Source organism: Rhinatrema bivittatum, chromosome 3 (genome assembly GCF_901001135.1).
Source record: "Rhinatrema bivittatum chromosome 3, aRhiBiv1.1, whole genome shotgun sequence".
NCBI classification, from domain to species: Eukaryota; Metazoa; Chordata; class Amphibia; order Gymnophiona; family Rhinatrematidae; genus Rhinatrema; species Rhinatrema bivittatum.
Genome location: NC_042617.1, coordinates 35,463,463 through 35,477,673, shown reverse-complemented (window position 1 = coordinate 35,477,673; position 14,211 = coordinate 35,463,463). Strand labels below are relative to the sequence as shown.

The 14,211-nt window shown below is 44.6% G+C and overlaps 1 protein-coding gene across 1 annotated transcript in view; it reads right to left on the bottom strand.

The window, feature by feature from the left end:
- The window catches only part of TP53BP2 (tumor protein p53 binding protein 2), a 132,814-nt gene extending 123,613 nt beyond the window's left edge, over window positions 1-9,201 (bottom strand). The window contains exon 1 of the mRNA XM_029593100.1: window positions 8,723-9,201. Coding sequence (XP_029448960.1) covers window positions 8,723-8,749 — 27 coding nt within the window. The 5' untranslated portion in view covers window positions 8,750-9,201. The remainder of the gene's footprint in view (window positions 1-8,722) is intronic.
- Window positions 9,202-14,211: the final 5,010 nt, after the last annotated feature.

The window sequence follows — 14,211 nt, the reverse complement described above, 5'->3', positions numbered from 1 at the left end:
TAGTTTGCTTATTGTGGCGGTTCCTACCCCTAACTAATTTAAGCTAAATATTTCACTTAGATGCAGCTCCAAACATTAATGCTCTCTGCATTAATGGTGGGGGTGGAAGGGAAATAGAACCAAAAGGTTACTAAGAGCCAAGAGTAACATAAGTATGAGAAAAAAAAAAGTGCAAAACTTGCTGGGCAGACTGGATGGGCCGTTTGGTCTTCTTCTGCAATCATTTCTATAAAAATGACGCAGTCAGTCTCAGACTAGATGGGTGGGCTGTGGCTGTTCCTGGCTCAAAAAGATTGTGTTGGTTTCAGCACAGATGGCTGCGCTGGTTTCTGTTGCCTGCAGTCAAGAGGGTAATTTCTCAGCTATGACTGTACACATGGTTGTTTTGTAAGAAGGCAATTGATGTGTCAAGAACTACTTATATGGTTTTCTTTGATAGTACTTATGGTACTGGGGGTAATAGCGCTTGGATGTTCCAGGAACCTCTAGAGATGTTAACAAGGATTGCGCTGTTACATTCTGTTCCTTAATTTGGGAGACCGTCTCCCTCAGTTTGTCTCCAAATAAGTTGTCCCCCAGACAGAGAAGGTTCACTGGTTGCTGGTGGACATCTTCCCTTATACTGCTAGCCTTGAGCCAAGCCATGCGTCATGCCACAATTGAGGTAGACTATGTTCTAGAGGACACATCAAAAGATTTGTATACCGCCCTAAGCAGATAACAAATACCCTTTTCAAGATCTATTAGTAGTTGAGGGATTACCTGCTCTCCCACTTCTGATCTGACAAACAGCTTCAAAAGCTGCAGGCACTCGTGAAGATACTGCACTATATAAAATTGGGGCTGTTGGATCCTAGAGGTTAACATGGGGCTTTGAAAGATTTTCTTCCCAAAGTCGTCTAGAATCTTGTGTTCTCTCCCTTGTGGAGCACTGGAGTGTAGTTTGGAATTTTGGCTTTTAGTGCAATCACTATGGATGCGTGTGACAAAGTTCACCACTCTGTAAGTGGAAGACTTCTGAAGACGGAACTTCAAATCCAATTTCCTGGATACTGGCAAAATTGAAGATGGAGTTTCCCAAGACTTTAGTAAAAGATTGTCTAGAATTGTATGAGAAGGTAAAGCAGAAGGCTCCTCAGGCAACTCTAGTATTCTTAAAATTCCGAACAATTCTGCGTGAGGATCAGGCAGCTTCCTAGCCTATTTTCCAAATCTACAGAATGAAATGCCCTCCGGGTGGGGGGGAGGGGAAGGAACAGCTCTGGAGGTTTTTCTAGAGGATCCGAAGGTATACCTGTGGAACTGAAAGGTGAGAGAGGCTGGAATCTGTTCCCTTAGTATTTCGAAGAGGGAGAGTCTGGAGGAATAAGATCCTCTCGCCATAGAGATGCCAGCTCTTACGTAAGTTTAAGATTCTTAGAATGATATGGACTCTGTGGCTTCAGTGGTGGGGACTCCCTGGCCTAAGGTGACGGGTGTGAAAAAGTAGATGGTGGCATCCAAGGATGTATAGATGAAAACAGATTTTTTATGATCATCATGATCTGTTGCATGGCTTGAGCAGATTGGCTTACTGAAGATGAAGGCCTAGGCCTTTCAGGTATTAAAGATGACAGAGATCCTCATAGAGTACTTACAGAATCAGCATGAAAAAATGGGCTTCTCTCATCCACGTTTGGAGACAAATTACCGTGTTCTTGACTTGACGAAGAGCTTATGGAGTAAGGCATGGATGGCGCTAACCATGGCTCCACTGCTAAGATGTCAAGGATTGGATTTACATGACAGCAGGCAGGTGTTGTCCGATCCTCTCTTCTTCTGAGGTGGTTTTGATGTCATTTGTTGGTCTGGCTCCTGTGGACGCTTTGACTTAGAAGTTCGCCTGTGATCTCTTGACAGGATGTTAGTATGCGACGATTGCGTCGTAGACTTCTGCGACGCCATATGGGGCCTCGGCTGTCACTAGCATCGCGTCATGGCGGTGCTAGAATGAGCTGCCTCACTGCATGTTGTTGACTGCGTCGCCCCATGGGAGATATGATTCTTTTGTGCGTCACTGCACCGTAAGCAGTCTCCTGCATCAAGCAATTCGACGCTGTCTTCATTGGGGCGTCTAACGCATCCTGCGTCGACGCATTCTGTGACTATCTGAGAAGTCGTGAAGAAGTGAGCTCTGCGAGGGCCTGCTTATTTTTTGTCTCTCTTACTTGTCTTGGTCCAAGATTCAGGATCTAAAATAGTACACGAGTGAGGACTTTGTGTGTTATGAGCTGTGCTGGTTGTAATGTCAACATGATCAGTGCGGGTACTGAAAGAGAAAGATAAGGAGAAGCTGATTCCTCTTTACTCCAAGATGGCGACTGTGACCGAGCAATCCTTGCAAGACCTTAGAGGATTTGATAAAAGATATTTCAAATAAACATTACAGCTGATTTGACTGATCAGTTGAGCAAGCTGCAATCGGCAATGGAGGAAATGTCCAAAAAAATTCATAAGCAGGCCACAAAAATATCTGATCTCGACAACAGGAACTGGTATCTGACCAACTTATAGGCCAAATGGCAGCGCTGAAGGAGGAGAATGTGGACCTTCTGAATAGACTCGAAGATCACAATAATATTTGTGTCATCGATCTTGCAGAGAGTCTGTTCTTGATGCTTATCTGATGCACTTTCTCCAAATATGGCTTCCAGAGGCACTGGGCTTGTCCTTCGAAACAGTCCATTGTCGCTGGAGAGGGCTCATAGGATTGAAGTTAGGAGGGATGGCGACATGTGACAGCCAGTAATAACTGCATAAATTCTGAACTTTGCGGGCAGGTTTAAAATAATGCAAGCATTTAAAAAATGCAAAAGTAAATTTGAATGTGATGGTCAATCTGTTATTTGGCCATTTGTCCATGAAAGTTTCAGGAGCGAGGTACAAAATGGATCTGCACGACTATTGCAAGGGAGTAAAAATCTCCCTACGATATCCTGCAAAGATGTGTGTTTGCAAATGGAAAAACTGATTTTGTCCATAAAAGATCTAGCACAAGCTTACTTGGACTCTCAGGGGAAAAGTTGTAATATTACGCGCGTGGGGTACATTTGTGCGCGCTATCCGGCACTCACAAATGTACACCCGATTTTATAACATGCACGCACTGCCACGCGCATGTTATAAAATCCGGGGTCGGTGCGCGCAAGGGGGTGCACCTTGCGCGCACTGAGCCCTAAGGGAGGCCCCTATGGCTTTCCCCGTTCCCCCCAAGGCCACTCCGAAGCGGCCTTGGAGGGAACTTTTTTTTCGGTCCGGAGCAGCCTTGGAGGGAACTTTTTTTTTTTGGTCCCCCCTCCCACCTTTCCCTCCCTTCCCCTATCTAACCCACGCCCTACCTTATTTTGTTGACTTATGCCTCTGGCAGGCGTAACTTGCACGCACCGGCTCGCCATCCCCCGGCACAGGCCACTGTGCAGGAGGATTCTAGCCCGCCCCCAGACTGCCACCTCACCCCCGGCCACACTCCTGGACTGCCCATTTTTTAAAGTCCCGGGACATAAGCGCGCTTTATGCTCCTTGCTTCGGGAGGAGGGGAGAGAGGACTGGCAATCCCGAGCGTAGGAGAACCGTCCACTTCGTTGCTACTTTTTTTTTTTTTGGGCTTTTTCGGTTTTTTCCGCTTTCGTTGCTTCGGGAGGAGGGGAGAGAGGTCTGGAGCTGCCCCAGAGACCAGCACCCATTGACGCGGCCAGGGCAGGTGAGCGGGGGCTGGGGTAAGTTTGCCGCCTACCCTTACCCCTGCCTCTAACGCAGGGGTAAGGGTAGGCGGTAAGTTAGCAGGTTAAACGCGCGGCAAAATGGCAGGGTAAAAAAGCGATAGTCGGGGCACGTTACTGTATGGGAGGGAATAGCTAATTCGATCGTTTACATCTAATATACATGCCGCGGGCGGAAGGGGTTACCCGGTGATTTAAAGAGGCGGTAAGAATCGGTTAAAGGGGATTGTGTATCGCAGGAAGGGCTAACGCGGCCGGAAAGTGAGTAGAAAGCGGGTTAGGAGCGGGGTAACCGCGGCCGTACTTTACTGTATTGACCTGAATGTTAGGTTCAATATTAGGAGCTACCACCCAAGAAAGAGATCTAGACGTCATAGTGGATAACACATTGAAATCGTCGGTTCAGTGTGCTGCGGCAGTCAAAAAAAGCAACAGAATGTTGGACATTATTAGAAAGGGAATGGTGAATAAAACGGAAAATATCATAATGCCTCTGTATCTCTCCAGGATGAGTCTGCATTTTGAATACTGTGTACAATTATGGTCTCCGCATCTCAAAAAAGATATAGTTGCAATGGAAAAGCTACAGAGAAGGGCAACCAAAATGATAAAGGGGATGGAACAGCTCCCCTATGAGGAAAGACTAAAGAGGTCAGGACTTTTCAGCTTGGAGAAGAGATGGCTGAGGGGGGATATGATAGAGGTGTTTAAAATTATGAGAAGTCTAGAACGGGTAAATGTGAATCAGTTATTTACTCTTTCGGATATAGAAAGACTAGGGGGCACTCCATGAAGTTAGCATGTGGCACATTTAAAACTAATCAGAAAAAGTTCTTTTTCACTCAACGCACAATTAAACTCTGAAATTTGTTTCCAGAGAATGTGGTTAGTGCAGTTAGTGTAGCTGGGTTTAAAAAAGGATTGGATAAGTTCTTGGAGGAAAAGTCTACTACCTGCTATTAAGTTGACTTAGAAAATAGCCACTGCTATTACGAGCATCAGTAACATGGGATAGACAGTTTTTGGGTACTTGCCAGGTACTTGTGGCCTTGTTTGGCCTCTGTTGGAAACAGGATGCTGGGCTTGATGGACCCTTGGTCTGACCCAGTATGGCATGTTCTTATGTTCTTAAAGACTAAGCACATCTGAAATCTATAATTGTCTGTTTTCTGTGGAGGGGGAAGAGGGCCAGAATTAGCTATGTTAAATTGATGCAGCCTAAAATATATGGGGGTCTTACTTTACCAGATATTAGGTTTTACAATGCTGCCTGCCAATTACATTTTTTGTGAGCATGGATTACTGCTTCCTATGTCATTTGTACCCTGACTTGTTATCTGCTAAGTCGTCTTCCCTTCTTGGTCTGCATGCTTCCGATGGTGAATTACTGAAAGGGCTCAAACAATATAGTTTGTTTAGACTTGTCCGGTTTACTTAGTGTTAAGTGCTGAGGAGATCCGGCTGCAGTGTCTGGCTTTCTACCCCTTATTGGTAAATCATAGCTCCTCCCGGGATTGAGAGGGGGATATTTCAAACTTGGAAGGAGCAGGGAATCATGGATTTTAAATCTTTTTATTGTCCTGATGATCAAAGTTTTCTTTCTTTTGAGCAACTATACGATAAATATCAGATTCCCAGAGTTCATTTCTATGGGTTTTTGCAGGCCAGTCATTTGCCAACAAAAAGGGCACACCCAGGGCTATTCCTTTCCAGTTCATTAGCAATGATCATATGTTCTATGGTGAAAAAAAAAAAATCAAATTGGTTATCTTTTTGGTATATAAAATGAATCCTGACTGCTGAAAGGCCTGGCATATTCCTGGTCTCAATTAACAGGTTTTAATGTCTCTTCCAAAGACCTGATTTGAGTATTGCACTAAAATGTCTCTGGATGCCACATTTCAGGAATTATATTTTAAATTACTGCATTGTAGCTATATTGATAGTGTTATGGCTCACAAATTTGGTAGAATTCAGTCCGACTCTTGCCCTCGATGCAGAATTGAAAGAGGTTCTTTAATTCATATACTGTTGTGCCATAAGATTTTCCCCTTTCGAGAGGTCTTTTTGTTGCTTCACAAGATTACTATGATTCGTCTGTCTTGACAGATGCTTTTTATTTTTGGGATCTTCCTTATTTAAATTACCTATCTCTAAGGGCTTTTTGAAATTTATTTATATGGCCCTACTGATAGCTTTTTTCTGTATTTTGAAAGCTTGGATTCAACCTGAGCCTTCTTCGTTTGCATCGTGGCTTGGTACCATGGCTGATTGGATGCATATAGAACAATTAGATGTGTTATTCACCCATCAAAAGCTGTCTGCTGACTACAAGCAGGCTTGGATATCTTATCTTTTGACTAAACATTTACATCAGTTGGGTTTTCAGACTCAATGGTGTTTATAATATCAGTTGCTCTGGATTGTGATGTTTTGTGCGAATGTGGATGAGTGAGTGTCTTGTTTTGTGTGGACGTTTGCATCCTTATGGCTATGTGTTAAAATGGTCTTGAGGCTTGCTGACTATTCAGTAATGTAAGATAGTTGACCTTACTATTCTTAATGTTGTCATGCTGTTCTGGCATATCTGCCCATATGTGTATTTTTGTTATGGCTTCTTGACTTGAATTTAAAAAAATAAGTCACTGATATGAAATAGTCAATTAGGTAACAAAATTGATGCACACAGCAAGCACAGTGCAAATAATATATGGCATAATATACCCATTTAACTTTTTTTTTATATATAATTTATATAAAAGGATTCAACTATTTTACAATTCTGTATCTCGTGTGTTTAGTTAGTGCTGGCTGTTTACTTTTTTTTCAATGAGCACTCTGTAGAACAGGTGTTCTCAACCGCAGTCCTCCAGGCCTGATTTTCAAGATGTCTATAATAAATACTCAGCAGATAAGGCTTCTTAAGTGTTCCAAGAATTGGGCTGATTTGCATATTTTCGTTATCCTGAAAATCACTAAGACGACTGGCATTGGGAAACTCCTACTGAGAAAAAGGGAACCTGAATGAGCCCAATGAATAAGGCAGCCTTTTGCAACAAACCCCACCAAAAAAAAAAACCGTGTAAGAACTGCTGCACCTGAAGTTAGGCTTTCAAGCTAATCAAAGGGTTTACATCTATCTTAAGGTGGAACCACATCTTACATCATCTACAAATGATTACCTGTTACCAACTGAAGAACCAGTTATGTTCTAGATGTGTGTTGAGGCGATTATTCCTGTTTGATATCAAATGGGTGCTAACAAAAAAAAAAAGACCACTGAAGTGAAAATATGAAAAGTTCTACGTAAACATTTAAAATGCAAAAATTGTCCAAAATGAAAACTGATATACACACACTTCAGTGATTTTATTTTAGTGTTAGCACCCATTTGATATCAAACAGGAATAATCCAACCTCACACATCTAGAACATAACTGGTTCTTCAGTAGATAATAGACACACACGCATAATCAATAAGTCAGAAACCTTGAAAGAAAGATGTCACCAAATCCAGAAACCTTTACTGAGAAGGCGATGCCTGGATTAACCTAACAGAAGAAGTGCAGGAAACAAACACTGACAATTTAGGAAATACAGAGGTCAGGGATACTACTAAGCAGGTTAAAAAAGTTAAATAAAAGATTGAAATATACAAACTTTCATACTTAAATCATCTACCCAGAAGAGTAAAAGAACAAGGAAGTGAACAGGACAAAATCGACTTGGACAAGAAGCAAGGCTATACTATTTAAACCAGTCAATCTTGTACAGCTAACCGCTGGGAAATTATCCTTAGCTAGATCAGTTTAGACTTGAACAACCAGACAGACTGGGGTGAACTCGGTGGTTTCTATGCGCCTTATTTACCATGCTCCCATCGCCATCACCCAACGCACACAAAATGGGTGAGGGGGGGGGGGGGGCAGTAAATCTCGCCTTAGGTTACACAAACTCTCACAGTTTTGCTGCCTAACTGTTCCAAAAAGATCTTAAACTCGCCTCTCTTTATGAAGCATGTTTTCTCGAAATTGGCACAGTTCAAGATTTATGTTCCTTGATGTTCCAAGCAAACTTGAGTTAAATTGAACACATCTTAAAATGAAGTATAGGGAAGAGGAATACCCTAATGGTTAGAGCAGTGGTAAGAGCAGTGTAAGCCCTCTGGGGATAGAGAAATACCTACAGTACCTGAATGTAAACCGGTGTGATCTCTCAATTGAGATCGAATGTCGGTATATAAAAATAATAAATAAATAAAAAGTATAATATTTGCATACTACATTACAGAAGAGAGCAAATACTATGCTAAATTCAACTACTCCGACACAACCAAAATATTAAAAATAAAGAGATGCGCGTCATCTCTTCAAGTACCTTATATAAGAGGAGCTGGGTAGACAAAGACGGGTCTTTTACCTCAAAAAGCAGCTGCCCTACACGGCAAAGGAAGGGGCTGAGGGGAAAGAGGAACGTTTACCCCACCACACTACCACGCAGCATGCGCCCATTACTCCCAGCAAGTAAGAGTAGCCACGAATTTAAATGTCCGTATTAAACTTTAGCCAACCAAATCTATCCAACACAAAGCAACCATAAAACAGGTGAGTTCCGTGCAAAGATCGGCAGGAGTCTGCGCCCATCTTACCCCGGGAAGAGCGGTGTCAGCCTGCGAGAGGCGGAAGGAGAGCGCCTCGGCTGCTGCTGCCACAACTTGTTGATATCAAGATCTCAACCTGGGCCATTTTCAAAGGAGGAAAAAAAAAAAAAAAGTGGGTCCCGATCAACTCTGGAAGCAATCTGAACCGAGGATACGGATAGATTATGGCAACTTCTGAAATACAGAACAATCCAGGTTCATTCCCCTACCCCCCCCGCGTTTCCTACAGAAAACCTGAAATTGCTAAGGGGGGCGAGCGCAGGTACGGCCACAGAGAAACCCGCGGACTTCGGACTGCACTTACCGGGATCATTTTCGCTCCGTAACGCATTTAAGCAGGATAATGCGGGATCTCTTCCAGACACTCGAACCGCCGGGAGTCGTCCCCCTCACCCCTCCTGACCCCTCTTCTACTTTCCAGGAGCGTAAGCAGGCTCGGAGGCTGGTTTTAGATGCCGACTTTGGTTTGCGGACGGTTTCCTCTTTTTTCTCCGCGGGGGGGGGGGGGGGTGTGGCTGCAATAAGGCCCTCACTACCGGGACGTGGGGAGGATTAACAGCCACAGCCGCCGGGAAGCAACTTTCATACGGGCCCCCTCCCGCGAAGGAAGCCTGCCACGATGCGCCTCGGGCCCACCGAGTCGCAACGCTCTTGCACTCGGCCAGCCTCCTCTGCTTTCCCGGGACGAAGATTTCGGTCTCCCCGCCCCCGGCTCCGCTGTGACAAGAAAAAGAACAAGGAGCTGCCGAAACTTTCCCCTCCCCCCCCCTCAACCACCGCCTGTACTCGCCCTCACACACGCACGAAGCCCAGCCCGCCGTGACGTCACCGGAAACGCTCTCTCTCCCCGCCCCCTTCGCACCGTCCGTAACCATGACGACAGGAGGTGTTCTGGCCTCGGGCCTGATTCGTGTGACCAGTTCCAATATAACCGAGGCTAGAGACTGTGCAGTTTTAGAATTGGGAAAAAAAATGGTTCCCGTCCCCCCCCCTTTACTTACTTTTTAATGAGTGATTGCCATTTAAGCGTGTTGGCTGGCAGGGTGATCAGGGTCTTGCCGGGTCCGATGTTTGTTTTTGTCCCAGCCCGGGCCATGTCACAAGCGGCCCCGCGACAGCAAAACAAACAAAAAAAAAAAACCCCACAGAAAAGCTCCTCCGATACAGCAGCTGGGAATGATGTTAGAAAATTTGTGGCACGGAGGGAAACACTGGCTGGGCGGTGCTGCAGGAAAAATAAAAATTCCCCGATGACCAGCGGGTGCCGGGGGGGGCTTTGGTTGCTGCCCCTCAATAGAGTGGTGACCAGAGGTGGTGTCTCATGGAGGGGTGAGGACCCTTGTATACAGCGAGGGGCTCTGGTTACAGCATGCGGTAGCAGGGCGGGATCTCTGGGATGAACTGAACTCTTGACAGATACTGCAAGGCGGGATTGGGGGGAGATTTCACCAGCAGCACTCACGGAGAAGAGGGGGGAATGGAGGTCCTAATGGCCGCGACACGGCCGGGAATGAGCCCGACCGTTGCGCGTGGGCTCCTCAGCACGATTTCCAAGAGATCTAGCAGATAATGCTAGGTTTAAGATGTTTAATTTTTAAATCGGAGCTCTCGTTTTGAAATTGTTTTCAGTAAGAGAAACATTTTGCTACATGCCTGCTTTAAAGTAACTTTATTTTCCATAAAAACGGTGATTAAGGCCATAGGAAAGGTAATTTTCGTATTTATTTATTTAAAATTCGTATATACCCGCATCTTCCCAGAAATTCGTTCAGTGCGGTTTTACAATGTCCAGCATTCGGAAAATGCATATAACCTCTGACAAAAAGCAAATATACAGTTAAAGCATTGTTCTTAAAAATGAAACCCTTAATCAACTGCTACATCATAAAACGTTTCCTCACACACACACCTCTTGAAAAAAAAATAGTGTCTTAAATCTGTTTTCCAAAATGCTTTACTTCTCCTCCCTCCCTTATCTTACCCGGCAGCTTATTCCATGCTGGAAACAGCTGCTCGGGAAAATGCTCAAGCCCGGAAATCAGGTATCTGCAGTAAGCGAAGAGCGCCCGAAGGCGTGCACCAAGCATTTCGTCAGGTACACGGGTTTTTTTCACTATTAGGAAGTTTAAAAGTAATTGATAGCAGCCTGAATTTCCGCCTCCATTTTACCGGAAGCCAGTGGAGGTCTCTGAATATTTTCTTGTCGTGGCAGCCACCGACAACACTCGAGCAGTAGCTTATTGAAAAAAAAAGTTGTAGAACACACTAAGATTTTCTGGGTAGGTAAATAACAGCAGGTATGTTTGGAAGGAATTTCAGTTCCTATTCTTTCAGAAATTCGAAGTCTAGGGGTTATTTTAGACTCACAATTAGCAATGAAACCACAGATTTGTCAGGTGGCCAAAGCTGCTTTTTATAAGCTTAAACTCCTTAGACCATTGAAAGTTTTTACCACATGATTTATTTTGTACAATCTCTGGTACTAAGCCATTATATGCGGGTCTACCCTATAAATACTTGCTTTCTTGATATTCAAAAATAGATTGGTTAACTGAAAAACAGTCTTTTATCAACGGAAAAACATACTGTAATCTTCTGCTGGTAAAACAGTATTCTGTTTACAAAATTGCCCACCTGATTATGTCATAAGAACATAAGAAAATGCCATACTGGGTCAGACCAAGGGTCCATCAAGCCCAGCATCCAGCTTCCAACAGTGGCCAATCCAGGCCACAAGAACCTGGCAAGTACCCAAAAACTAAGTCTATTAGAACCTGGCAAGTACCCAAAAACTAAGTCTAATGTCAGTTACTAATGTCAGTATTACTACTACTACTTTTTTATTTATTTCTTTAAAATTATTTATATCCCGCATGTAAGGGCTGGAGGGACGAGCCGTGTGGCTAGTGCTGACCGTCTTGCTGGGGAAGCGGTGGATGGTCGGGATTTGTTATTTGGAAATGGTGTATGTTATTTGCAAGGCTCGGGCCTCCCTGGTGTTTATTAAAGCTGCAGCCCTGTTAACCTAAACTATAGTCTGTGTGGTCATTGATTTGTAAAAGGACTGATGTGAGCGAGTGATGTCCTGGCTGCCCATATTACAACATGGTTCACTGGGAAACCTGTGAGAAGCACATTTGCAGAGATAATAAGAGAATGGATAAGGGTTATGGTAGTAAGTTAAGAAAAGACCTTGGTACTTTTTCACTTGGATTGTTTAACAATCTGCTTATTATCAGCCTTCCTGTAAGGCTGCTTTTAAATCCTGAGTACTTTTCTACAATAAATACAGTTCCCACAGACTCTTGTTCTTCATGCGTGTTTTGTCTTGACTAAATTGTAAGCTCCATGGAGGCTGGGGCTGTCTCTTATGGGTATCTGTACCTCACTGCACATCCCTAGAGGCACTATAGAAATCATAAGAGGTAGTAGTAATTCAAATAGTCCAAATTGTGGCAGCATGTGCTATCTTTGGCTGCCCTAGGGGTATGTCAGGATCACCACAATCGTGGCAACTGCCACTGGCTGCCTATGTAATTTTGAGCTCACTTTAAGATTCTCTCAGTTGTCGTTAGTTTGTTGCAAGTTAGCAATCCCTCCAATTTGAAAGAGAAGCTCAGCTGGTCTACTTAGGCAGGTGATCTATGATTTTCCCAATGTGCATTACCGTCTGTTCCACCTTTACTCCTGGGGGAATTCTGCGCACAAAAACTTAAAATTCTGCAAACTTTCTATTGGTCAAAATAACACAATTTACATGACAGTCCTTAAGTAATTACATTTTAATTTAATACAGATTTCTTAAAGATGCAGAATTTTAAATATTTTGAGCAAAATTTCCCTAGAAATTCACTGTAAAAGTGCCTTCCACTCGCTCTCCCTACTCCCCTGGCCACTTTGCCTTCTCAGGCCACAACTCCTCCACCTGCCAGTATCTCTCCCCTCCAACTCTAGGCTCAACCCCTTCCACTCAAGCCCCAGAGTTTGACCCCGTTCTCAGTACTGCCCCTCACACAGGCTCCCTCTGTCCCTCCCTCTCCCACACACATGCTCCCTCTCTCTAATACACATACACACACCTTCATACAGGCTCCCTCACTCTCTCGCACACACACAAACATTCCCTCATTCAGGGCCCTCTCGCATACACACCCAAACAAGCTCCCTTTCTCTTTCACACACACATCCTGACACAGGCTACCTATGTCTCTCTCTCATGCACTCCACACAGCTTTGTCTCACACATACACAATCCCTTCACACAGGCTAGCACCCTCACATACACATGATCCCTTTTTCATACACACGAGCTCCCAATCTCTCTCACACACACAATCTCTTCATATAGACTCCCTCTCTCTGAAACCCTCACTCAAGCACCCCCCCCCCTGCTCTCTTACCTCTCATGCTCTATCTCACACCTCCTGCTCTCTCTAACCCTCCCCCTCACCCACACCCCCTTCCCTCATTTAGGCTCCCTCTCTCTCTCTGAAACCCACACTCAAGCATCCCCCCTCTCTTACCTCCCATGCTCTCTCTCACACCCTCCCGCTCTCTCTCACACCCTCCCATTTCCCTCTCCTCTCTCACACACACACTCATTGGGGCCTTCCTTCTTCGCCGTGAGCGGAGCACACTCCGCGGCACACAGGGGCCTTCCATCTTAACCACGAATGGCGCTCCAGGGCCTTCATCTTCGCCATAAACGGAGCTGCGGGATGCACTCCGTTCGCAGCATGCCGGGGTCTCCTCTGCTATTCTGCACAGGGGGGGAATTCTGCGCACCACAGTAGCGCAGAATTCCCCCAGGTCTATACCTTGTACTGAGGAAATCTAGATTGCGTATCAGAGCTTTCTCAATTGTAGCTCCCTTGCTTATGGAATGAGCTCCTCAATGACATCAAAGTTGAACAGAATTCTTTTTTATTAAAAAAAAAAAAGACTTGGCTGTTACCCATGGGAGGTTAACATCAGCTAGTTGGGAGGTTGGTGGATTATGGTCCAAGGTTCTGCATTTATATGGCTTTTTTGTAGTTTTGTCTCAAATGCTGTATTTGTATTAACACTTTTTGATTTTATAGTACAACGCTTCGGATGAGCTGGATAGGGTGGGCAAGTGGTTAAGAAGTACTTTTAAGTAAATAATTCTTGATGATGTTATAGAAAAAGAAACAACACATTTCAGCAGTGTTTTGGATGTGTGTAGAGAAGGAGAGGGTGTTTAAAATGACCCCAAGGTCATGGATTGACGGGACTAGGGGAATGACAGTGTTATCTACAGAAATAGAGAAAGGGGGAAGAGGGGATGTGGGTTTTGGGGAAAAGTAAGAGTTTTGTCTTTGCCATATTGAGTTTAAGGTGGCAGTGGGATATCCAGGCAGCAATGTCAGACAGACAGACCTAGATTTGGGGCTGTATTCCTGATGAAATTTCTGGTGTAGAGAGGTAGATAAAGGAGTCGCCAGCATAAAGATGCCAAAGCTATGCAGGGCTGCTTTAGCCCCTTTAAATGGCCCTGGGCAAACTTTTGTGGATAGGTTGCCTTTTATTTTTTCCATATTGACTGCCACCCCCTTTGCTCTCCCCAACCCAGCATTCTCCTTCTCCCCCCCCCCCCCCCCCCCCCCGCAAACTTTACGTCCCAATAACCTAATGCTGCCAGCCGGCCACTGCTGCAGTTTTCCTTCTCTGTGCTAGCTGACGGGAGGGCTGCTGCATGCTGCCGCCTCCTTCTGGCCTATAAGAGCCAATGCAAGCAACACCTTTACCTTATTCCAGCCTGCACAAGTCCTT